At 32.1% G+C, this 25,989-nt stretch overlaps 3 protein-coding genes across 8 annotated transcripts; 2 read left to right on the top strand and 1 right to left on the bottom strand.

The window, feature by feature from the left end:
* Positions 1 to 119: 119 nt before the first annotated feature.
* LOC122400762 (aspartate aminotransferase, mitochondrial) lies at positions 120 to 10,374 on the bottom strand. 3 transcript variants are annotated; one of them, XM_043402393.1, is made up of 10 exons: positions 9,531 to 10,371; positions 8,948 to 9,204; positions 2,842 to 3,643; positions 2,210 to 2,366; positions 1,970 to 2,098; positions 1,680 to 1,901; positions 1,453 to 1,609; positions 1,281 to 1,379; positions 892 to 1,208; positions 125 to 803 (listed from the first exon to the last, which is right to left on the bottom strand). In XM_043402393.1, exons 3-10 carry the CDS (start codon positions 2,934 to 2,936, stop codon positions 681 to 683), a joined length of 1,299 nt encoding a protein of 432 aa, XP_043258328.1. In that variant the 5' UTR covers positions 2,937 to 3,643; positions 8,948 to 9,204; positions 9,531 to 10,371; the 3' UTR covers positions 125 to 680. The 3 variants fall into 3 exon arrangements, with proteins under 3 accessions (XP_043258330.1, XP_043258328.1, XP_043258329.1); XM_043402394.1 differs by lacking the exon at positions 9,531 to 10,371 and adding an exon at positions 9,274 to 9,417; XM_043402395.1 differs by lacking the exon at positions 2,842 to 3,643 and having other exon boundaries at positions 120 to 803; positions 9,531 to 10,374.
* Positions 3,941 to 11,461, top strand: LOC122400763 (solute carrier family 17 member 9). 2 transcript variants are annotated; one of them, XM_043402397.1, is made up of 8 exons: positions 3,941 to 5,409; positions 5,514 to 5,860; positions 5,948 to 6,121; positions 10,432 to 10,564; positions 10,680 to 10,776; positions 10,864 to 11,029; positions 11,099 to 11,257; positions 11,322 to 11,461. In XM_043402397.1, exons 1-8 carry the CDS (start codon positions 5,348 to 5,350, stop codon positions 11,459 to 11,461), a joined length of 1,278 nt encoding a protein of 425 aa, XP_043258332.1. In that variant the 5' UTR covers positions 3,941 to 5,347. The 2 variants fall into 2 exon arrangements, with proteins under 2 accessions (XP_043258332.1, XP_043258331.1); XM_043402396.1 differs by lacking the exon at positions 3,941 to 5,409 and having other exon boundaries at positions 5,416 to 5,860.
* A 689-nt stretch (positions 11,462 to 12,150) lies between these two features.
* LOC122400778 (zinc finger CCHC domain-containing protein 2) lies at positions 12,151 to 25,552 on the top strand. Of its 3 annotated transcripts, XM_043402428.1 has the most exons (9): positions 12,151 to 12,647; positions 15,080 to 15,572; positions 15,727 to 15,823; positions 15,919 to 16,092; positions 16,165 to 16,634; positions 16,702 to 16,881; positions 17,638 to 17,900; positions 18,547 to 19,283; positions 20,380 to 25,552. In XM_043402428.1, exons 1-9 carry the CDS (start codon positions 12,601 to 12,603, stop codon positions 20,442 to 20,444), a joined length of 2,526 nt encoding a protein of 841 aa, XP_043258363.1. In that variant the 5' UTR covers positions 12,151 to 12,600; the 3' UTR covers positions 20,445 to 25,552. The 3 variants fall into 3 exon arrangements, with proteins under 3 accessions (XP_043258363.1, XP_043258361.1, XP_043258362.1); XM_043402426.1 differs by having other exon boundaries at positions 15,919 to 16,634; XM_043402427.1 differs by having other exon boundaries at positions 15,919 to 16,634; positions 17,704 to 17,900.
* Positions 25,553 to 25,989: the final 437 nt, after the last annotated feature.

Genomic DNA, 25,989 nt, shown 5'->3' on the forward strand with positions numbered 1-25,989 from the left:
AGATAACAAATAAATGTTTTTTCTATGCTTTGCAAATAAAAATTTATTCGAATAATGTAAAACGGCGAATGTATTCCGTATGTGAATAATAAAACTATCTATTATACATTAGAGACTTTTGTATTATATTGGTCCTGTAATCGTATAAATATTGGACTGTCTCAAATTACCCGAACTCTTACATTTTACGGACGTTTGACGTTAGGATCAATATGAAATAAATTCAACTCATTATATAATTAAATCGTAACAGTTTTTACTGTGGTATTTAATACATATCATATTTTTTTACATGATAATTGAGTAAATTTTCCTTTATAAAAACTTATAATGTGGCAACAATAAGTATCATATTTCTTTACATCGGAATAGAATATATGGCAAAGAACGTTAATAATGTAAATATTATTAACTTTGCTAAGAGATCACTATAATTATGCTAAGCAATTGATACCAATTATAATTCATATATATATGAATTAAAAACAATATTGTCTTTGATTTTGATATTGGTAGCTACACTGCCAGCAGTGCTTTTATAAAAATAGCATGCAAGATTAAATGCATCATATATAAAGTTCATATTTGTATTCTAGTATTGTTTGTGTACTGGAGTGTATATTTGAACATTACAAGGCAAAAGGTGGTTCAACTCTTTAACCATTGGTAGAAATACGAAATTATTTTGTAACATCATGTATAGCATTTGCAAGGTATTCTACATTCTTTGATGTTACTCCAGCCATGGATATTCTGCCATCTTTTGTCAAGTAAATACTATAATTTTTCGTAAGTTTTTCTACCTGTAAATCGAATATTACTGTTAATGATTTTCAACACATATTATTAGTATTACACGCAAAAGGCAGTAACAAAGGAAATTGTTTGTACCTCATTGGGTTTAAGACCAGTATAACAAAACATTCCAATTTGATCTGTAATGTGTGTCCAGTTACGAGAGCTACCAAGGTTTTTAAGATTATCGCTCAATTTTTGGCGTACAGAAATAATACGGTCGGCCATTCCCTTTACATCATGAAGCCACTGTTCTCTTAACTGGGGATCTCCTAATATTTCATTAACAATTCTAGCACCGTTAATAGGCGGATTAGAATACATTGGCCTAACCAAAATCTTTAATTGCGAAAGTGTCCTATCTCTTTCTTCCTGATTCAAATTGACCAATGTAAATGCTCCAACGCGTTCACCTATTTAAAACTATATTAAAAATTTCCATTTCTCATAAACATTATCATTAAATGTTACATTTACATATTTACCATATAAACCCATATTTTTGGCATAAGATTGGGCTAAAGCAATTCTATGCCCGTCTTTAAGAAATAATTTAACTGCCAAAGAGTCTTTTTCTATGGATCCTAAAATTTTACATGAATGTTTTTAAACATATTAATTTAATTATTCCATCATTCACTTTTTGTTTCATCCTACCTGAAGCAAATCCTTGATATGCCATATCAAAGAAAGGGAAAAGATTTTTTTTCTTTACTATTGTTGACAATTCTTTCCATTGTTCAGGTTTAGGATCAACTCCAGTAGGATTATGTGCACATGCATGGAGGAGAATAATGGATTTCTCTGGAATTTTCTATAAAAAATAATATTATAAATAGAACTTAGTATGTAACATTTTTTATATCAATTATTATACTACTTACAGATATGTCTTCTAGTGCACCCTGAAAATCTAATCCACAAGTTTTTGGATCATAGTAACGGTAGAATTTTACTGGAAGCCTGGCTAACTTAAATATAGGAGCATGGTTTCCCCATGTAGGTGTTGGCAAATATACTTCTTTATTGCCGGGGAAAAAATGTGATAAAAAGGTTGCTCCTATACAAAGTGAACCTGTACCAGAAATCCCTTGAATGGTAGCATTCTAAAAAATATTAGTTATGATTAACAAAAATAATTTTTCTGTGTCATTGGCAGATATATAATACATACCAAACCATTTGAAACTACATCATTACCATCTCCAAGTGCCAAATTAATACTATGTTTACAAAATTCAGCATTTCCTGCTATTGGTGAATATTCTTTATCCATTTCCTTATTTCTAATTTTATCTTCTGCCTACAATGAATTTGATAACATTACACAGACAATTCATTTATATTATATCATTGCTGAACATAACTTTCTTTAAGTTACATATATTTTAATTAAACATAAATTTAACAATACCTTTCGAACACTTGGTAAAACAAATGGTTTGCCATTATCATCTCTATAAGCACCAACTCCCAAATTAACTTTCTTAGGATTCTGATCTTTCTTAAATGCTTCAGTAATACCCAAAATTGCATCAGGTGGTCCCATTTCTACATGAGACCACCATGAACTATAATAAAATAGCTGTTTTAACATAATTATTGTATGATTTCCAAACAACTGTATCAAAATTTCTATGTATGAAAAGCTTTCATTGTTTAGAGAAAATACCTTTATTTAACAAATTATTTGAACATATATACAATTATACACAGTAATGAAACGATACATATATGTATATATACTAAAAAGTATTATATACATACAATAAACAGTATCAGAAGTAAAATGCATATATGGAAAGATACTGCACAGGTCAATGATAAAATACCATGTGTATATTGATTGTCTTCATAAAAGTATATTAATTTATTTTTTAATTAACAAATTGCTATAAGGTTTTTAACACGTTGTGTTTTAGTTTAACTGTACAATGAAATCACTCGTACTTTAATAATATATATACCCCGTTTTTAAATAATTGATAATTTATAGCAATGCAAAGGTTAAAAGGTCGCTTAATTACTTTTGAATATGAACCTTACCTCATTGATCTAATGGTATGTAAGCTAACATTGCAATTGTTTTTATACAAGTTGCATACAGATAAAAGTGAAGTGAGTCTTGTGCTCTGTGACATTTTGTTAATAATGTGATAAAATATAGATCCAACGTTTCAATTCACTCTATCCAGCACTGGACGCAACTGCTGACGTTTGCTTCATCTATATATGGTATAGTTACAATACGCTCATGCGCACATATAAAACTGTGCCGTGATGGCGATTTACTGTTTTGCCACATTTATCGCAAATTATACATCTCATAATTGATACGTGTCTTATACTTTATTTTATATAATCATGACGCATCCCCTTCGTTCGTATAAGTTACGTAAATTCATGTGAAATGTACACAATTCATTAGTGTGCGATTATAGCAAACAGTCGTTATCATGTCGCATTTATTACATAAAAGTATTTATATATTATCAAATTAACCTTATCTATAATCTACTGTATATAGTAATACTTAGTATGTAATCATGCATGAACTCTCTCGATTACTACCTCCGCCTTATACGTACAAAGATTAATATCTACAGATACACATCCAGCAAAAACAAGTCTTACAGTAAATATATCATATATTCGTATTATTATTTTATACGTCTTTTTTTACGTATTTAGTTTATTATTATGTATATAGCACGTGCAGGTTTATAATTGTTAATAACAAATACGTATTAAGTTTTTGCACGAATGCGACTAATCGTATGGTGATAATCGAAAGTCGTCTTTGAAGAACGCGATTCCTGACGTAATAGACATCTATGTAGACCCGACGCTGTAAAATATAGATTCCATCTTATATCGTGATAGAATTGCACTGATCGTACTTGCAAGCGCTCCATAAGATACAGATATACAGGGTGTTCGGTCACCAAAGGGAAAAATTTTAATGGGAGATTCTAGGAGCCAAAATAAGAAGAAAATCAAGATACTAATTTGTTGATCGAGGCTTCGTTAAAAAGTTATTAACGTTTAAAGTTCCGCCTGTAGAATGGCAATCTGCGATAGTGGTTCTCATTCAGCATGAGAAACTCTACTTACTGACGTATCGACAGCCTTACAGTTTTGTGAGTGAGAACCACTATCACGCGTGCGCAGTTGTTCGCAGATCGTCGTTCTACAGGCGGAACTCAAAACATTAATAACTTTTTAACGAAGCCTCGATCAACAAATTGGTATTCTTGATTTTTGTCTTATTTTGACCTCCAGAATCTCCCATTAAAATTTTTTCCAGGTGTGGCCGAACACCCTGTATGTATTTAATGAGCCAACGATATAATTTGTGTAATAGGGTAAATATCCAATTACTGTCATCTGACCGACCAATTCTAACAATAAACAAATTTAAAAGACTATGTAGAATGCTTTTGTTTAATAGATTATTTCCTGCGACCTGTTGCTGTTACAGACAATTTAAGTTAAAGATAAAATGTAGGTACGTAAAATTGTGTACATGTAACTGCAACAGGAACTTATTGGTAGATGATATTCAACATATATTAATAAATACGATCAAATATTGTTAGTTACTTTTAAAGGCTTTAATTCGTGAAATAATCTTTTAACGGATATTCTTTTGTCAGGTTCTCGACCATTTATAACATTTTGTTTTATTTCGGTTTATTTGGTGGTTAACGAACAAGAAGTTTGATCATGTGATGAACTGTTTATTTACGTCCACTGTATCTTTATTTTGAACGAATAATATGTTTATTTTGAACAAATCGTACAATGTCATAACGAATATAATAGCCTGTTTCAGAAATTATTCAAATTTAAATGAATTTCACCTATACATGCTTGTATGTACGATGTAAGAACATGTACTTACATGTGTGTCGTATTTTTTGTCTATTGACATTTAACACTTAATGTAAGATTTCATATTACTTATATCTTAAAAACGAATTTAGTTTGCAAATTAGTAAAAGATTCTTTAATTTGTTTTGGCACAAAGAATTTTCATGTTTCAGTCTGTCCTATCTTTTAAGAATCTTGTACATACATACATCACCGTAGAGGCAACTTCATGCTATTCACTATGAGTCTTCTCTAAAGTTTCCGAATTATGGATCTTTATTGCAATTGTATGTAGAAAAAATGAGATTAATAATCGAGTGACCCGAATTATATTACATTCGAGGGAATAAAGCAGATATACGGTTGAATATAATATGGCACTTAAAATGAATTTAACAGTCAATTGTGTTTGTTTAATTCATGATGATACAATACACTTTCGCAAAGTCATTGACAAACATACGAACGCAGTTTGTTATAAACAATTTGTTGAAATTATTGATGATTCGAATTTGTAAATTCATAGTAGCGCGGAAAATCCGCGACAATCAAGATTATAGCATATGACTTTTGATATAATTTTGTATTAATCGTTACTAATTAACAACTTTAAGACTAACATATTTCAAACACATGGAAACAGTGATAATTTTTTACGAACGTAACAACACGACGAGAAATGCAAATGCAAATACCTTTAGGTTTAATGCAAAATGAGAAAACCAATTCATCTTGGTCAAGGTAATTATTGTATGCTAACAAATTATGTATAATTTACGAAAGAATTCTCCAGTGCTATATAAAAGATTGAATAATATAGATAAGAAATGTAAAATATGTTTCAGGAAGGAAAGGCAGAAATGGTTCTTATCTTTATTATGTGGCACTTGTCTAATATATGCTACAAGAACATGTGTTCCTTTATTGATGCCAATTATAAGTAAAGAGAAACAATGGTCCAAACCAGATTCCGGAGTAATATTATCTAGTTTTTTCTGGGGTTATGCGCTAACACAAGTTGCTAGTGGTTATATTAGCGATAGGATCGGAGGACAAAAAGTATTATTGATATCAGCCTTTGGATGGTCTATGACGACATTCTTTATGCCAGAAATTATAGAGCTCTTTTCAAACAGTGATACGTCTCTATTATTAGTAGCCACAGTAAGAACAATAAATGGAGCATTTCAAGGTAGTTTTATGAAATTAGTCAATTAAATAATCTAAGGTAAATATGTGAAAAAATGTTTTTCATATGCATAAAATTTATATATTACAGGAATGCATTTTCCTAGTATGATTAGTTTGATAAGTCAACGATTGCATGAAACAGAAAGAGCCTCATTCTTTAGTTTATTGACATCAGGATCTGCTCTTGGTACATTACTCACAGGATCTTTAGGTTCCTACCTATTGGAAAATTATAATTGGATGACAGTTTTTCAAACTTTAGGTAATTAAATATACAGTTAAATATCTTATTTATGTTACTATTAACATAATATCTAATATACAAAATTTAGGATAATGTAGTAAATTAAATAACATACACAGAGTAATTATTTTATCATGATCTCTTTAAATCTGTGTATTGCTTTTGACAATAAGAAAAGGTCTTGCTATATCAATGAATACCAGTGATGTCCCTGGATGAAGCTCTTTATGTAGGACTATACAATAACATGTTACTAACTCTTTCTTCTCTAATGGTTCCATATGACATCCTATAATATTTATTCTTCTTCAATTAATTTTTTCTAATTGTATTTCACAATCCTATTGTATTAACATTTTTCAGTAAAATATCTTTTTTTTATTCAAATAAATAATTCAGACTATATTTTACAAGTTATAATAAATTTAAAACAATACTTAGAGTACATTTTATGGACTGTCTTTTGTTATAATACACATTACAGTATGTTTTGATGGCTACTCTGCAATTTGCTAGAAAGTATCAAGTTTTGTTTGAATAATTTCCAATCTATTGTGTATTTCTTTTTATACGGATGTTGAAAGTCATTGTATTGCATATTTAATCCATGATACATGTTTCTAAAAGTAAGTATACGACAGGTTTAAGTCAAAAGACCGTTAACTCGCGTAAACTACTTGGCGCGATCGTAAAACTGGATGTAGTGGTAGATAAAATCTAAATCCAATGTTAAGTTTTGATGTATGTACATACATACAGACCATTGTCAATTTTCTTCAGTCGTACCGATGTCGCGTCGTTTAGATCGAAGAATGGCCTGAGTGATTTATATTTATATGACATATTTTTTCGTTTCGAGCCCTAATTAACTTTCTGAAGAATTGACGTATAATTAAATATTAAGTTCTATATAGTAACGGGAAATAAGAGTGTTTAACGAGGCTCTTTTAACCTTACGTACATCAGGTAAGGTAAGAACGCAACTATAAACAACATTGTTGATATTTTTTCAATCATTCTTAACTACTTTATTACGTACTTTCAATTTTTCATCCAGAGAAGTGCTTCTTTTGCATTTTAGATATATTTCCATTTTAACTATTTTTTTCTAAACATTATGAAATGAAAATGCAGGATATGTATTCGGGGAAAAGTTCGAGGAATTACTAAAGTTGTCCCGTTTCGAAAAATTAATGTTTTATTAAATCTTAGTTAGAGGGAACCGTCAGTTGCAATAAAACAGCGTTAAACTTATCAGGCGCGATATTATTGTATAGAAAATATACAGGCATCGCGTTTAGACTGTCAACCAGGTGAAAATCTTAAAAGCGAACCTAAGGTTCGTAATTTCGATACCTGGCGACGAAATGGTTATAGAAAACTTCTGAAAGGACTATTGTAAGATACTTATAATACACTTATTGTCAGATGGGAAAGCGTGATAGCCGCGAGGATACAAACTACCTAAAACCTACCCTCAATAGTTGTTACCGTTACTATACAGGGTGTCCGGTCATTCTTGGGAAAAATTTTAATGGGAGATTCTAGAGGCCAAAATAGGACGAAAATCAAGAATATCAATTTCGTGACAGGCTTCGTTAAAAAGTTATTACAAAATTTCAAATCGTTCTGGAAAAATTATTTTCGGTTGCAAGGGTCGATTACAATCATTTTTGGCCAATAGACATACCACCGAAATTCTACGCATTTACGAGAAAAAAATTCGAAGAAGTGTGAAATTTTTCGACGAAAAAAAAAATTTCAAATCGATCTGGAAAAATTATTTTCGGTTGCAAGGGTCGATTACAATCATTTTTGGTCAATAGACATACCACCGAAATTCTACGCATTTACGAGAAAAAAATTCGAAGAAGTGTGAAATTTTTCGACGAAAAAAAAAATTTCAAATAGTTCTGGAAAAATTATTTTCGGTTGCAAGGGTCGATTACAATCATTTTTGGCCAATAGACATACCACCGAAATTCTACGCATTTACGAGAAAAAAATTCGAAGAAGTGTGAAATTTTTCGACGAAAAAAAAAATTTCAAATCGATCTGGAAAAATTATTTTCGGTTGCAAGGATCGATTACAATCATTTTTGGTCAATAGACATACCACCGAAATTCTACGCATTTACGAGAAAAAAATTCGAAGAAGTGTGAAATTTTTCGACGAAAAAAAAAATTTCAAATCGTTCTGGAAAAATTATTTTCGGTTGCAAGGATCGATTACAATCATTTTTGGTCAATAGACATACCACCGAAATTCTACGCATTTACGAGAAAAAAATTCGAAGAAGTGTGAAATTTTTCGACGAAAAAAAAAATTTCAAATCGATCTGGAAAAATTATTTTCGGTTGCAAGGGTCGATTACAATCATTTTTGGTCAATAGACATACCACCGAAATTCTACGCATTTACGAGAAAAAAATTCGAAGAAGTGTGAGATTTTTCGACGAAAAAAAAAATTTCAAATCGTTCTGGAAAAATTATTTTCGTTTGCAAGGGTCGATTACAATCATTTTTGGTCAATAGACATACCACCGAAATTCTGCGCATTTTCGAGAAAAAAATTCAGTACGGGCGGAACTGTAAACGTTAATAACTTTTTAACGAAGCTTCCATCAACAAATTGGTATTTTCGATTTTCGTCCTATTTTGGCGTCTAGAATTTCTTATTAAAATTTTTCCCTGTATAGTGTGTCCGTTTTGTCTGGAAACATGTAAATATCCTAAAACCTATGCATGATACGGAAAAATGTTTCAAACAAATATTGCATGGTATAATCACATAACGTAATTATAGATATGTGACAACAGAATTATACAAAAATATGACTGACCTCTTGATTCCTAACACTCGAGTGTGCTATTCGTATTCATAATTTCCTTGTTGACAGATGCTGAATTACGAATTTTAAATCTAGCTTTAAGAGTGTTCATATCTGGTTACATGTACCAATCCTGCACTTTGTTTTAATTTTAATACATGAATCATTAAAGAGTCCATGTATATCGTAAAAAAACGGTGTCGGAGACTGATCATCGTTTAAAATCGCCGCAGTATCTCTTCAAAGGTCGGGATAAACGAGTACGGTCGCTTTAATGAAATATAATCGTCGATTATCATGAGCGATTAATTTCAATTAGCAACTGATCAAGTATTTACCAAATTATTTTAATCGTGGAACACTTTTCGTTTCGCAATATTTTTACAAAACACTTATATTCTTTTATGACTATTTGGATTTTTAGCGATTAATTATTAATACTAAAATGCATTTTATTTTTAAAACAAAATCAAAATAAATATCTGTGCATAAAAATGATAAAAATCAGTTAAAAATTTAAGCAATTTTTCAAAAAAGTTTGTAAATCACTGTTATAAAAATTAATATCGTACGACGATATATTCGTGGGACTTACAGTCAAGGCTCACGCACGCATCAACGCTCTAAAAAACTTCAGTCCAATGCATAATCCATTTCTTTGTCTCCGAATCTTCACCTTTGCTCAAAATATTGTATTTTGTTCCCTTTCTTCGTTCAATAACATCACTTACGTCAGAAATGTTACGAAGTCCACTTTCATTTGAACAGTTACTCGATACATCATCGAGTTTGTCTTCATTTTCACTTTTTGTATTTGTAAAATACATTATTTTATTTGTTTGTGAAAAAATCTATTGACTAACTCATAAACTGACACAATTATTGCTTTAGAAACGTAAAAACCTAGCTTTGATATAATAAAATGACTTGGACGGTGCACGATGAAGCACGGACGTTCCTTCATGCAATAATACTGACCGATCCGTGTCCCCTCCTTTTACACTTCGATATGCATTTGTTTCGGAACTTTTTTGCTCTGGGTCATTATAAGACTTTGTCACCTTGACAACGTCACGATTACCATAATTATTTTAAATTCACTGAGTCATCGAACTGCAAAAACGAAATATCTCGTGACTCGTACGCCAATGTGTTAACAGTAGCATATGACAGAATAGTACAAAAATAAATATACGTCTTTTCGCATTTGTTGCATATGAGATCGATCAGTGTTTCTCAAACATAGTTCTACACATCCTATTAATTTTCGAATGATCTTTCATATCGAAACAAGCATGACTGTATTTTTTAAACCCTTCCCAGGAAACTAGACTAATCTCTCATTATTTATTTTTTTAATTAAATACATATTTCTTTCCATATGCAATGTTACAAATAATTTTAATGCATTATAATGTGATTAACTATTAATGTACAATTTGTAAGTGCCTCAAGTTATGCACATATTTTTATTATTAACAAGTTTATTGATATAGGCGGTTTGAGTTTGATGTGGACACTCTTCTTAAGCTACCATACTCTCCCATTTAAGGAAAGAGCAGCCTCTACTAAATTAACTACTAACTATACTTTACCTTGGTTGAAGCTCCTGAAAAAGCCTCCATTCTGGTAATCATTATGCATGGTGTTAACTTGAATTAATTGTCAATAAATCACAACATTTCTTATATTAACATTGCAATGCCTAATATACATGTATTTCATTTATAACTATAAATTTCAGGTCATGTGTAATAGGCCATGCTTGTCAAAATAATTGTTTTTTTGTATTGTTATCATGGATGCCAACATATTTTCATGATACATTTCCTGAAGTAAAGGTAAATGATTCATTAATAATTGTTCTAATATTTCAGTAAGGATTCTATTTAATCATACAAACTATGATATGTGTTTATATTATTTAGAGCTGGGTTGTAAATATGTTACCATGGTTGTCAATGTTACCTTGTACAGTTCTGGGCAAAGCTCTTTCTGAGAAAATAATAAAAGCAGGGTATTCTGTCACAGTGACACGTAAAATAATTGAAACAATATGTTTTGTTACTGAAATAATAAGTCTACTATTCCTAGGTATGCATATAATAATGTAAAAATATTTCATTTATTATTATTTAAAAAATTAATTTAAAATCATTTCAGCAAAAGTGGAAACATTTCAAAGTGCAATAATTTGCCTTGCATTTATAATTGGCGGATCAGGTTTCCATAATAATGCAATTGCTGTAAATCCTTCAGACCTTGCACCAAAACATTCTGGCAGTGTATTTGGATTAATGAATACTGTTGGTGCTATACCTGGTATGCATACAGTATTGATATAATTTTTTTTCCAGAAAAAAAAAATATTGTTATGCCATTTTAGGATTCCTTGGAGTGTACTTTGCAGGGCATATTCTACATGTAACACACAGCTGGCCTGTTATTTTTATATTTATTGCTGTAATTGACACAATAGGATGCATAATATATTTACTATTTGGTTCTGGTCAAGCAATTATATAAAATATCAGATTAAATTTGTTGTATAATATATTTATTATTTGGTTCTGTTCAATTATATAAAATGATATTGAATAAATTTGTTGTTGTTTTCAGTTTCCTGTAAGTAAATTTTCGCTCTACGATCCATTGTGTAGGTTACATAAATTTTAATAGCAGACAAAAGCATCGAATCATTGCGTCAACACTGCGAGAAGTTTCGAGAATAATCAGTCTCGTCGTTTCCTCATATCTCGAATAGTTCGTTAACGAAATTTCTAAAACTCTGAGTATCAATGATGCATTTGTTCACTTAATTGGTTATTTTTAATCACAAAAGTTTTAAAAATAATATCGATAAAGCGAATAGAAAAATATTAACATCGATTCAAAGCAAAGTTATATTTAACAATGAAGTTAATAGTTGATTTTCATAAACGTGATATCTCTGCAGCCATCTACTGTACGTGACAGTGGAAGATAATTGGTTGGAAAAGCTTTAAATGATTATTCTCTACCAATCATTATGTAGTATCATCGGATGCAACTTCAAGTATATACGATAAATATTAAGAGTGCTCTTTCCATTGATAGCGAATTAAAGAATAGCCAATACGGATGCTGGTACTCTACGATCGTCGCCCACATGAGATAGCTGCCTTATCGTAGATCGGAGCGAATACCCGATGCCTTTTTTAACGCGAGCATGTGAACGTACCTCGAGACTCGAATTTTCGATTCGGAGCATCTAGTGAGAGTTAACATACGCAGCAGGGATAATTACGGAGGTGGAATTTTAGTTTCGACTGAAAGATCGTGTGCTTGTTTACGCGAGATTTTTTATGAACGCGTGGTTCGTTCGTCAGCGCTCGTCGTTTCACCGATCGTTCGGTCGCGCCTGCCTTTCTTGCCTGCTGCCGCGAATGTGGATACTTCACGGTGCGCTGTGCTGCTGCTGCCGCCGCCGCTGTGCGTTTAATGTGCTCAACACGGCTGATCATCCTCGGATTTTGACGAGATCTGCACATTCGTAAACGGTTTGGAATTGGTTCGTTATTGTGCCAGGCCCCGCAGTGATTGTCACTTGATAGCAACACCCGAGGCGCCAAAGCTGTCCGCATCGGCGCTTTCTTCAGCCCAAGTGGTATCAATGTTGTCTGGCAATGGTGTGTAAGGAGAACGTGGTATCATGGTTTGGGAATCTGTCCAGGTAATAGAAATATCATCAGTTCCTTTCCTGATTATTGCCACACATTACTTTCCGCGTGATAAAATATCTAAAAATTCTAACATTCCCGACTCGCTGTTACGTTTTTCACCGTGACCTCCTCATCCTCCTTACCAAATTTCGAACTAACCAAAAAGAACATCCCATTACGATCTTATCTTAACTTTTTGTGTCAGAAACAGCCGTGTGCGTATTAATAATTTGAAAATTACACGGATACTGATTTATATTGATATTTACTTTAGTTTATCGCTGACACGTAATTATTTTATTTGTTGTACGGGAATACCATGTATGGTAGCAAGTATGTTTGCAAATTCTTATATATTTGAAATACAACAGTGAATTGATAAACGTATTTGTATAATTTTTGTTCAGAGATAAGAAAATATTACATACACATTAGTGTTATTTAAAGTAATATCATTGCTATTCACAGTTCTTGTTTTAGATTTATTTTATTAAAATGTTAATAAATACATTTTTGAAAATTTTGGAAATGAGTATTCGTGTTCTTTGTAAACTGTTATATTTTTCATTGTGACTGTCTTATCCTTCTTACAAATTTTGATCTAACCAAAAAGAACATTCCACTATAATATTATCTGAACTCCTTTTGTCAGAAATAATTCTACATATGTTCATAATTTTGAATCTATATAGATATACATGTTGATATTTAATTTACCTTATCACGGTTGCATAATTACTTTATTTATTATATGTGAGTACCACGTATGGTAGCCAAGCATGTTTGATCATAAGTCCTTATATATTTGAAGTACACCTGTGAATTGATAAACATATTTATATGTTTCTTTAAAGGTATTAAAGAACTGTGAGATATACACCGTTGTTATATATGGCAATATCAGTGCTGTTTACTATTTTTAATATAAATTCATTTTATCAGAACAATAAGTGTATCTTTAAAGATTTTTAAAATAGTTACAATTGGAGTAAGATGTACATATGTTTTAATGACTATAATGATTTTAATAATTCTATCATATTCCTGAAATAAGTGACACAACTAAAAATTTGTCAATATGGACCATATATTTTTATTATACCCACTATGTTTCTAAATATGTTTTATGGGATATGCAAACTTCAATTTTGATTAATTATTTATCAGATATTTCCATAAATATTGGTAATAAATGTGAAGTCACTGATTCTAATTTATGATGGAAGGAGAACCAAGTTAACTTATAGAGCTATATTTATGTTTATTTCCATATTTTTAGTAGCTATCAAATTGGTTATAAAACAAGTCATTTTCTGTACAATAGTACAAGACTTTATCATACTAAATACAAGGATTTAGGATATAGTATATAAGTCAGGAATAAGAAAAATCTTGAATTGTATCAAGAGCCACTTTTGTTGAATATATTGAAGAACAGATCAAATATAAGATTTATGAACTTGATATATTATTTTATTTTGTGTCTCTTATATTATGTGCCTTGTATATTTAGTTATAAATATAGTTTATTTAGTCTCACTAATTGCAACAATGTGTAATGATCCTATTCAGAACACATAAAGAAAATTTTATAGATCAATTCTGTTGTTTCTCCATCTTAACCCATTTATAACTTGCATTCGAAATATAGTCCATCTTTAAAAAATATTCATAGAAAATTACTCGGTATTGCATTTGTACATAAAAGAGTCTGTGGGTAAAGTAATCTGTATTATCTATGTCATTTTAGTTACCATATATTGTACTTTTATAATATCTTAAGTTTTTGCTTGAATCATAAATGGGTTAAATAAAAAATGATGCTTAAATTTAACATTTATCACTGATATATATGGGTTTAATTGATATATAATTGATAAAAATTTTCCTTCATTTATTTTATATCTTTGAGTGCATAATAAATTGAACATAACAAATGTATAGGGAAATTTTAAATGATGAAGGTGACATTGAGATTTTTACAAGTAATTGAAGAAACTTGCAAAACATGGCATTTTAAATGCACATATTATTAGCAATATATGTGAAACTCTTATATAAAATGATATTAATACAAGATCTTAGAAATATTGCGTCAGTGTTTATATAGAAAATTGATTGAATTCAACTTCATATAATTATTATTGTTGGTATTGAATATAATCATAAGCATCATTAAACAAAAATATTAATTTTAGTCGTATTGCTTTATCATTATTTTTTGTAAAAATATATGTTTATTTCATGCTAGAGACATTTGTTTACAGCTTTCAGTATTTAATCTCTAATGTTCCTAATGTAACATTTTTACATTAATAATATACAAGTTTATTTTTCACATTCAATAAAAATTTGTTATTTTTGTTAAAAGTTTGTACAATAAAAAAGAATATTTTTATAATGTATTCTGTATATATGATATAAATTTTTTATGTATGTGCAGTTATAAACGTATCGATGTCATGTGCACGTTATTAAATATGTGCCTGCCATTTGAAATTCGATACCTTGGCACTTGTGTTGAGGATATTGGTAAGCGGGATTACAATGACCTTCGTGATACGGAACATCATGCAAATAGTGCCTCTGATCTTGCTGAGCTGACAACCTTAGGGGTGGCAGATAAACGCACACGAAAGAAACTTGCTCTCTATATGGCATTATTAGATTCTTGTAATTATGCATGTGCTGTAATCTTGTACAAGAATCTGTCAAATTTTGACTATCAAGAGATCTCAAACCTATTAAATGGGACCACCTTCACTCCGGATGACCAACTTTTAGAAGAGCTACTCTTATTGTACACAATGGCTTTAAATCACCCGGCGTTTACATATGAGCAGAAAAGTGTCTTTGGTAACATTTATATAAAACTTCAAGAAGAGGAAGCTCGTTTGAATCTCTCAAAGTCAAATTCATCCTACAAACAGGCACAAGTATATACAAATTCTTATGTTAATTGTACTTATTCTATGCAATGAATGACACAGTTCTTTAATTATTTTTAATTAAAAATGATTATAAATGAAATATATTACCATTACTTTAGTTAAACATTATAATTTATTTCATTAATATATCTACATACAGGGTTGCACGCCATGTATGAATACAAATGAAAGGTTAATGGATAACGAAATGCAGGGTAGTTGTTTGATGGCACCTCCTACGATGCAGTCTTACCATGGTAATTTATGTTTTACATACAATACACACATCTTATATATTAGATGTATGTATAGATTAATATGTGTTAATATATTTCTTTTATATTATTTACAGGAGAAATGGCTATGAGAAATAATACCATGATAACTGGAGTTCCCCCTGGTCTTTCCATGCCTCCACCTGGATTATGTTTATCAGCACCCGAGCAAATGCCAATAGGATCAGGCGGCGGAACGCCCTACCTTCATCTTGGATTCTCATCAGTAAATCACATGCCACCATGGACAGGTCAGGTTATGATGGGGAATCAACTGATGTATCACACTAGCGATATGTTGGCTTATCCACCTTCCCCCTTAGTCAGCCGTCAATCGTCGCCATCCCAGTCTCGATCTCCTAGCCGCAGCAATTCCCCAATGGGTCGCCGGAATAACACAATGCCGCGTACTTCGTCACAAGTGACTCAATCTACTTCAAACACCTTAACAACGTCAACGAGTGCCTCTAACAGTCAGACAAGCATCGCCAGTTCAAATGCCAATTCTCTTCCACCACTTCCTGCACTTGGTACGAGCAGGAGTCATCCTGGTCAACCTCCATTGCTTCCATCACGCTCTGTTCCTTTACCTATCAGCAGTTCCACAACTTTCTCGCGGCATAATAGCATAGAGAATACTCCTTCTACCTTAATTCCGGCAGCACCACAATCTAAACAACCACCACCACCACCACGATTGCGGTCTTCAACTTCTGGTGACTCTTTACGAGAAACACTAGGGAAGGAGATGCCAAATTTCAAAGGCAATTTGCAGAATTTCTCACTCGACGAGGTAAGATAGTAATATCATATAATACATAATGAAAATAATTACATCATATATTGCATGCCGAGTACAGATTCGAAGGATGAGCGATGAAGATTTAAGGGAAATAGGATTAACACCAAATGCAGTGGGGCAACTACGAAGTATAGTTAAGAGTCAAACAACTAATGGTTTAAATCAAATTAGTAATGACAAAAAATTGGACAATACTACTAGCACGACTCATGCAGTTGTTGATTCGCTTGAAAACGAGGTAATTATGCGCAATGTATTTTTAAAATCAGTGTTTCTCAAACTTCATTTTTTCACTGATCCTCTAGATAAAGGAAAATTTTTGGTGGACCTTTTAATAGAATTAAATTCTTACTTTTAGTATAATATAAAACTGTTTGTTTTAACAAATGTATTTGTTTTAACTAATTTTATTCAATTTAAATAATTCCATAGGTTTCACCTTAAACGTTGTTTATTAAAACAGCGCAGAAAAATAAATATACCTCTGATGGATCTCCTTAGAATTTATTTAAAGCTATAAAATAATAAATTTTGTTTTAATCAAAGAATTTTCATTATTTGACTTGCAGGTTAACATATCACATTATAAATAAGAAATTCAATCAAATTTATGTATTACTTTTTACAGAAGCAGAATGAAACGGTATGGTTGATAATGATATGAATGATGTTATTTTTCGTAGATTAAGCGGGGGGTTGTGCTCATTAAACACGAAACTATGTCAGTTTTTTGTTTTGCACCAACAGAATGTGAAAAATCAGTGTGTCGTGAAGCTATCATTAATAGTATTTGAGTAAAATTTCAGAAAGAAAACTTTTTTGTGCTCTAAAAGTCTCCGCGTTAATAAGAACAAAATATTACGGGAAGCATTTTTCTCATATCGCGATATAATACATTTTTTTTTTGCCCGTGAGCTTGCAGAGTTCAGTTTGAGAAATGCTGCTCTGAGTATTACAAAGTTAAAGAATTGTACGTTAAACAATTATTATGTAGGCTATACCGGGGATGGAGATGTTAAATGATAATGGAAATCAAAGCAGTAAGTCAATGCCATTACAGGAACAGCATCCAGCGATGCATCATCATCATAATCATGCAGCTACTCCTAATTTACGGCGATATCCTAATATGCCACCATTAGATCCTGCACAAATACAAATGTATCCTGCACCGCCACCGATGTATGCTGCACAGAACGCACCGTGTTATGCCTGTCTTACGTTACCAGTTGCTGGGGTACAAAATCGATATCCAAGGTAAGAAAAAAACAAGTGAACACTTAAGGGTGTAGTTAACCCTCAGAATTTTAAATATCGATTTCCCTTTAACCTTACCTTTCTAGGAAATGAATAACTGTAACCACTTGAACTTTTCACAATTTACTAGTTGTCCGGAAAACGTCTTACTAAAATTTCATTAAAAAATACTTAGTGCATACTTTGTCTGATAAAGTTACATTGGTCAAAAGTAAAACCGTATTTACTTCGAGCGAAAGGAATGGACACTTCATATGTTGCAGTATCTAGCATGCTGTTCAAAATTCGAGAGCCATTTCATTAATATTTGGAATTTTTCTTATTCTCATAGGAATATGGAAATATTTGAAAAACATTTTTATTTTTTTTGTTAATTTTGAGGCTTGACTACCTTTTCAACACGATCCGAGCTAATCAATTTACGGTGATTTTCCGTTTACGTGGATCGTGTGCGCCCTACGTTCTGATAATTGTATTGTCCACTACGTGATTTTATAAAATATTTTATGAAAGTATTAAGTTCAATAACAAAAATATTAAACGGCGTGAACAGCAAGTTCAGAGTGGGGAGTATACGACCCACACAGTATTGAAAGTGTTAATATTTGTTAAAGTGTAATTAATATATAATTTTGAAACATTGCAGGTGCAATGCTCAACATGTATATTGTTTGACGCAATTTCAAGCCTTGAGGTTAGACCCTGAGAGCAGTAGGCATTGTTCACAAAGCAGTAGTTCCGACAGTACTGGTAGCAGATCTCCGCCAGAAACACCTCCAGCTGCACCGTGGGTGAGCGGAAACGAGAGCAACGCACCGCCAGTTACTGATCATCTTAACTCTGCATCGGTACATTCTACGAGCGCAGTGTCGCATCCAGCACCTCAACAGCCTATACAGTCGGTCCCGGAAAGGCAACGTACCAGAAGAAATCAGGCGCACGTAATGCGTCATAAAAATCAAATGGTGAACGGCGGCGGAGCACCGAATTTATCGCAGTGTGTTTCTTTTCCTGCACCACCAACGCAGTCGCAGGTCACGTATCTGCCGCACGGTCATTTTTCAACTCTGAGACCGAGCAGTGGTATTTATTCTAACTTCTCACATGGACCGTATGCAAGGCCAGCTTATCCGACCACGTATCAACCGAACGGTGAAATGATGTACCAGTATCCTGGGCATCCATCTTCAGGGGGAACACCCCCACCGCCGCCAAATGCTGCCGCAACACCCGTACAAGCACCATACATGCCACCAACTCCGGTTGTTACGTACGCACCAGCTGCCGTCCCACCAACGAAAATTTCGTGTTATAACTGTGGCAGTAGCAATCACCTAGCAGTCGATTGTAAAGATCAAACAATGGAGGACCTTACCAAAAAAGGTAATTTCTTACTTTTATCTTTCATTTGCAACGACCCGATTGCACTTTTATCCTAAGCTTCATTTTTCATTGCATATTAGGCCAAGAATTGCGTGTACAGACATTTAAGACGTTCACTCTGAATTTAACTATGTGTTGTGTGAGAAATTTTTATATACAGGAATTGCTGGATTTCAAGAGAAGCATCGGCTAGTGTATATACTTTTTTTCGTTTGTAGAGCCAACCTTTCATCAAAAATCATATAATTTTTATATATAACAATTTGCATAATTTACAAGTTATTCAAGGTGATCGTGTAAAGTGTCTCGCCAGGTATTTAATAGAAAATATTTTGTTTCGAATTACTTCCATAATATCCTCATCAAGTAAGGTAAGTGTACCCAGTAGTTGACTATTCAAGATAGCATTATCACGAAGAGTTATGTTATCTTTTTCAGATATTATGAAATGATCACATTACAATTTGTAGAATCACGTGTCAACTGTTCCCTTATCATCTAACGAGGCTAAAAACTTGTTAAAATCAAAAATTGAGCTCTTACACTGTTAGAAAAAAAGTAAAAGTAGTAAGCAATATTGAAGCACTGAAAAACAAATTGTTTATTTCGATATGTAAGATTATAAATAGTACTACATGCTTAACTGTTTAAATGATGTTTTTTTATTACAAATACGATCGTTGGAGTTTTTATTTTAATCTTTTTTTTTTTCTAAAAGTGTCAATTAATACATGGTCAACTATTAGTACTTTTACCTTAATTGATTTTATGAAGTGTTCGCTTATATACTTATGTAATTAATACAGTTTAAATTAATTTTGTCTGTAGAGTATTGCTAAAAGAAGGTAGTTTGTTAATGTTTCTAATCGATTATTTTACGCCATTTTAAAAATAATTTTCTTCTTTGGAAATGATTAACTTGCAAATTTTTACATACTTGTATATATGTACAATTATAGAAAAAATATTGATACATTATATAACATATGCCTGCATGCGAACAAACGGTGAACGTTTTTCGTTTGCGATTGGAATCAAATGAGAATATTTCAATTTATATCCCTTTTGTTTGAATAATAAATACTTTGAATTACAGCTCAGTATCGCCTAGACTACAGCATAATGAAACAACCTGGAGAGTGCCCAAGTTCTGACAAGTGATCCCCTGCCACGGACCACCCAGCAATTTACCATTATCATCACTACCATAATTACTGTTATCATCACTGTCATTATCATTCCCATTGCCACTATTACCATGACCCCACTACAGCAATACAACCTAAGGACCGTTCAAAAGATGACTGCTATCGCTCCTTGTGCAAGTTTTCGGTGATTTTTTTAGACATCCCTTATATTCAGGACGACGATTTTTTAACAGAGGATGTTTCGCGATTCACGGTACCAGGTATACTTTTTACAAGATCTTATTTATGATAGTAATTATTCTTAATTATGATTGTAAAAAGATGTAGCGTCGTGTACAAAGGGAAAAGAACTAAAAGAAGCATAACGCAGAATCCACTGTTCTCATCTATCTGATGTTAGAATACGTTTTGAACGATTTGTGTTAGGCATTGACTCGCGTCTTTCCAACGATACCTAATGGGCTACTTACCCCCTACGCCATTTCTCTCTATTTCTCTAATAACTAGCCATAAATGAAATGCAAAGAAAATGAAAACAACGCATTGTGCTCTGATTAGGTAAAAACTACCACGTTTGACTATATTTATCATTGATACCTTTACTTCTACTAGTATGTCTACTACCACTATTACTACTATTACTATTAAACTATTACTATTACTTCTATTATCGCTACTGCGCCACGACGTTTTTATGTATATATATTTTCTCAATTCTTACGTGCGCGATGTTTGAGCGAATGTAAACAACAAAAAAAAGAAAAAAAAATATGGTGAGGACGATTTAAATGAAAAATATAGCGTGGAAGAATGAAGAGTGAATGCACACACGAAAGTTAGAGTGAGAGAGAGAAAGAAAGGAAGGAAGGAAGGAAGAAAGAATGAGAGAACAACAAACCATAAGTGTTCGATCATCTAGCTGCCGTTGCGCTCCTGTGTGTATAAAACTACGAATATACGCCGCTCACCACTCATTTATTAATTTATGGATAGTTAGCTAAGTAACAATAACTCTCATCCTATTTATATAAATAGTCACGCAATCACGTGCAACTTAAGCAATTTTATACGACTTTTATTGATCGCCCGTCTTTTTTAAGTGTAAGCAGTACGTTATATGCGTTTAGAATCTTCTTAGTGGGTTAATGAAAAAAAAAAAAAATACGAGAATAATAATTCTTCGAATATGTGCTAGCGTTTAGGTGTGAGTGAAGTGGCAATCTACGTTACGCGCTCGCCTTGTCAACAAGTCGTTAACTACATTTAAATCAGTTTTTGATTAAAACCACCATTAGCGAGTGTTAATATTATTCTATTAGAGTGCATAATTTGGCAAATTTTTGACTAGCCCCTGTAACTACGATGGTTTGTACTTTTTACTTGTAAGGCTCTCATACTATGCACCTGATCTATGTGAAGTAGGTCTTAGATACCTAATAGTAAGGAATGAAAAGCTATAAAAGTGGACGAGAGTGAATATGTGTGACTTTGAATACGTATGCATTTAAAAACTTCCCTTCGATAATTTCTTGATATAAAGAGTTTCTCAGGTGTTTCTTTTGGGTTGGTATTGAGTTTTGGCAGCTAGTCAGTAGCCACAAGAGAAATTTTTTGGAGTAAATTAATGCGTTAGTGTCAGTGTCTTGCAAGGATGAAAGTTTGACTTTTAAGATTTAAAATCAGACTCGCTGATTTTCTTATACCTACGATATAAATTCGCTACAATGATATTATTTTTCATAGATTATTTTTTATACGCGAGAGACGTTTCTTAAATGTTTTCTAAACAACGTTTTATCTTTCAAACTCCAAAGAAAGCCAAAAAAGTAATTATTTATCAATTAATCACCAAATCATGTATAAAAAGTCGTAGATCAGTTTTAAATTGTTACAATTTAAGGCTCTATTGGTATATGTTAGTCAAACTTTTGTCAACGTTTTGTAAGAAATGTAGTATCGTAATTGCATTAGCCTGGTTCAGTATCTAGGTAACATTTAGTGAAAGTGCCATTTTTATGTCAATAATTAGTGTCTTTGTACCGGTCTACGAAAAAAGAAAAGAAGCAAAGGTTGACATTTATCTTGCTGTTACCGTTAGTGAATAATAATCTTTTTATTTTTTCTTTTCAAACTACCTGAGAAAAGTTTCGATGTGGCTGTGACCGATGAGAAGTTCGTGAAATTTATATTAAAGTTCTGCAAACGAGAACACCTATTTAACTTCATGATAAAAATAAATTTGTTGGCATTCGCGAGCACTCTGTCTTCGAATTAGTGTTCGTAATAAGTGGCAGAGTTCGCCTAAATAAAGTTTACAAAATAATAATAATAATAATAATAATAATAATGAGGAAGCCTCGTTTGTAACGCGTCAGGAATGTAGATGTGTTGCTTGACAAGAGCGTAAAAATAACAATGGTTTAATGAATTTGTACGTGCTTCAATTATGAAACAAAGGAGTCTGACTTTATGGCATGTATGACATAATAAAAATATTATAATTGCTTCGATCGTATTATTCATGGTAAAAAAAGCTAAATTCCGAGGCAAAACATTGAGATTTTGGTTTGCGGGTAAATTTGCTTTTCGATGTTTAAAAATATTGTTCGGTTATTTCTCGATGTAATTTTCGATAATTTTATATATATTATACAAAAGAAATACACTATCTTGCCAAGCAGTAACAAATCATTGTTGACCAAGTAATATCGTGATATTTTAATCACGGTTAATCGTGTTACCAAAAGCAATAGTAATTATTAAAACGCGCCACTTTATTGCTGTTTACTAACTTGTTGACACTGACGGTGAAAAGAGGACTATATTTCGCTATAGTATCATTGGCAATAAAATAAACGCGATGTTTCTTGTCTTAACTATTAAGCAATATTTTCTAGAGTAACTTCAATATAGAATTTTTCAGCGGAATATTATTGTATAGTATTAATGTTATTAGCAGCAATAAGGCAGTTCTATATTTTCGTTGCTGATTAGCAATTGTACATAAATGAAAGTCGTGTAATATGGCTTTAGCAATAATGTCATATCTAATGACATAATACCTTATAGGAATGTTATTTAACGAATAATTCTGTTCTAACGAATTTGAAGTGACGAATTATGGTTTTTATCGCATCAATTAACAGTCATTTCATTGCATTTCATGAATTCAATTACTTTCCTAAACCCGATTCGATATTTAGTGGGAATGTACTTTTCAAATTTCTGATCTTGTCGTGTTCTCTTAATAATTTTATTATCAACATGTTTTTTTTTTAACTATCGTTATACAAAACACATGAGAAATCTATTTTCATTGATTGGCAGCATTGGAAAAGTGCTTTCAGCTGGAATTGAGACTCCTTTGTTTAGCAAATACAGTGCGCATTTAAGCTACCGAAAATAAATTGACGACAGAGAAGAAAGAACAGCGATAAGAAAATTGTGTTTTATGCAATCGATACGTTGCGTTATTATAAAGTTCGAAAAGAAGTTCAAAATGCTCTTGATCAAATCAGTATTATACCTAAAAGAATCAAAAAGTCAAAGAACCATATCACTTGAACGGAAGCCGTAGAACAGGAATGTGAGAGATTAATAGTAGTAAAATAATTATAATGAAATGATAATATTGATATTAATTATAGTAATAATGGTAACAATAATATTATATATTCGTCATAAAATAGAGATGTAAAATTTCCAGAAAGATTGAAGATCGTGTGAATAAAATACATTCGGAAAATGTTAGCCATTGGTAAAAAAAAAAAAATGAAAAAGAAAAAGAAAAGAAAAGAAAAGAGATCGGTGTTATCATAGACACATTTTTAACGCGTAACCTTGGTTGTTTTCATAATTGTTATTTCATAATGCAATTATTAGTTCTAGTAATAATTGTTTCTGTTTCTAATCCCCATTAGCACTAGTAGCTACTGCTCTTTAAGTGTTCCTATTCTCGCTTTAATTAGAACCGATTGTCCGCGTCACTGTTTACGTCTCTGTACGAATCTATCGAGATATCAAATTCAAACAAAAATAATGATGAAATTTTCAAGATTTGATTATTAAAACAAATTCAATTCTTTTCGACATGTTCGAGTCCGATACGAAGTGTAATCGGTGTCGCGATGAAACTGAACGATGCTGTTATATAAAACTTTCTCGATATTTTTACATCTCTAACTCTAACGATCGAGATCGATTCTCGAGAGAAAGAAAAGAAAAGTAAAAAAAACGAAATAATAAAATCGCGATGAAAGCACAGGAATGTAAGAGAGGGAGAAAGAAGGAAAGAGAGAGGGAGAGGGCTAGAGCTACGGTGTATCTCCTTTTTCCCCAAAACGTTTTTGGACATACAGGGGTGTAATTGGGCAGCGATTAGGATTGTACAGAAAACGTTAACAGTAAACAACGGAACGAAATGTCTTAACGAAATACACGCATACAGACGCATACGATGTGCGAAATGGAACACGCCAGATATACATACATGCATACGCAGCCACTTATCGAGATACCGTCGGCATAGTGACTTAAAAGCGCTTACAATTACGATATACATTTGCCGCGTTTCGCGAGTTGAGCTCGCTTTACAGTAATGAACGTTTGCACGAGGCGACCGTCAATTCGGAAGAGGCTTGCCCGATAAATTGCGACTCACGAGGACAATACCTGCTTTGGGGGTGAGAAGGAATATACTATATAAAAATGATAAAAAAAAGAAAAAAAAAACAAGGTAACATGGAACGCAAGGCGCGAATAGACTACGGGGGCGAGTTGCCATTTCGAACGAAACAGAAAACGGAAGAGAGTATATCGTTTCTAGATGGAAATTTTCAATGGCGAATCAAGTGTGGGAGTGCGTGCGAAAAGACGGTTGAGATGTACGAGTGTCGCTGAGGTTATTCACAAGTAAGGATAGAAAGAAAAAAAAATCCCAAAAAAAATTTTTAGAATGCATTTTCTGCGAAACGAAATTCATTCGATTTTTTGTAGACGGTCACTTGTGGCGAGAGTATTCGGGATCTTTCGTCGCGACGGCGAAATAGCGTGTTATATCGTGACACGGAAAATGTAACAGGACAAAACAAATGAAAAAGAAAAAATGCGAAAACGACAAAATATGAAATATGTACGACAGTTTGTGCTACTTTATGTCATGTACATACATACGAGACGGTGCGCAAGGAAAACGTATGCATGGTACACGAGTATGTGTGAGTGACAGCGTGGTAGGGGAAAGAAGAAAGATTTACATACAAATATGTGATGTGTATATACACACTATATATATATAAATATATTATATATTATATATATATATTGTATATTATATATCATATTATATACATAATATATATATCATATATACATATATATTTATATCATATATATATATATATATATTATACGAAAATATTGAGATATATTTGTAAATTCTGTTATCTGAATGCATTATAAATATTTTAACCTCCTGTAATGAAATATTTAATAAAAAACGTTACCAACCAAATCGTCTACAGTTTTCGTCGGTGTGTTTAGGACATGTGCGTTTTACG

Source organism: Colletes gigas, unplaced genomic scaffold (assembly GCF_013123115.1).
Source record: "Colletes gigas isolate AHSC1104 unplaced genomic scaffold, ASM1312311v1 Colletes_gigas_Sc00020, whole genome shotgun sequence".
Lineage (NCBI taxonomy): Eukaryota > Metazoa > Arthropoda > Insecta > Hymenoptera > Colletidae > Colletes > Colletes gigas.

Coding starts and splice junctions, on each gene's coding strand:
- LOC122400762 (XM_043402393.1), bottom strand. CDS start 2,936: ATGTCACAGAGCACAAGACTCACTTCACTTTTATCTGTATGCAACTTG. Junction 1,902..1,969: donor ATGTAGTTTCAAATGGTTTG/GTATGTATTATA, acceptor AATATTTTTTAG/AATGCTACCATTCAAGGGAT. Junction 804..891: donor CTGGTCTTAAACCCAATGAG/GTACAAACAATT, acceptor TTCGATTTACAG/GTAGAAAAACTTACGAAAAA.
- LOC122400763 (XM_043402396.1), top strand. CDS start 5,434: ATGTATAATTTACGAAAGAATTCTCCAGTGCTATATAAAAGATTGAAT. Junction 5,861..5,947: donor AATAAATGGAGCATTTCAAG/GTAGTTTTATGA, acceptor TATATATTACAG/GAATGCATTTTCCTAGTATG. Junction 10,777..10,863: donor ATACATTTCCTGAAGTAAAG/GTAAATGATTCA, acceptor TATATTATTTAG/AGCTGGGTTGTAAATATGTT.
- LOC122400778 (XM_043402426.1), top strand. CDS start 12,601: ATGGTGTGTAAGGAGAACGTGGTATCATGGTTTGGGAATCTGTCCAG. Junction 16,635..16,701: donor AGAATTTCTCACTCGACGAG/GTAAGATAGTAA, acceptor TGCCGAGTACAG/ATTCGAAGGATGAGCGATGA. Junction 19,284..20,379: donor GGAGGACCTTACCAAAAAAG/GTAATTTCTTAC, acceptor TTTGAATTACAG/CTCAGTATCGCCTAGACTAC.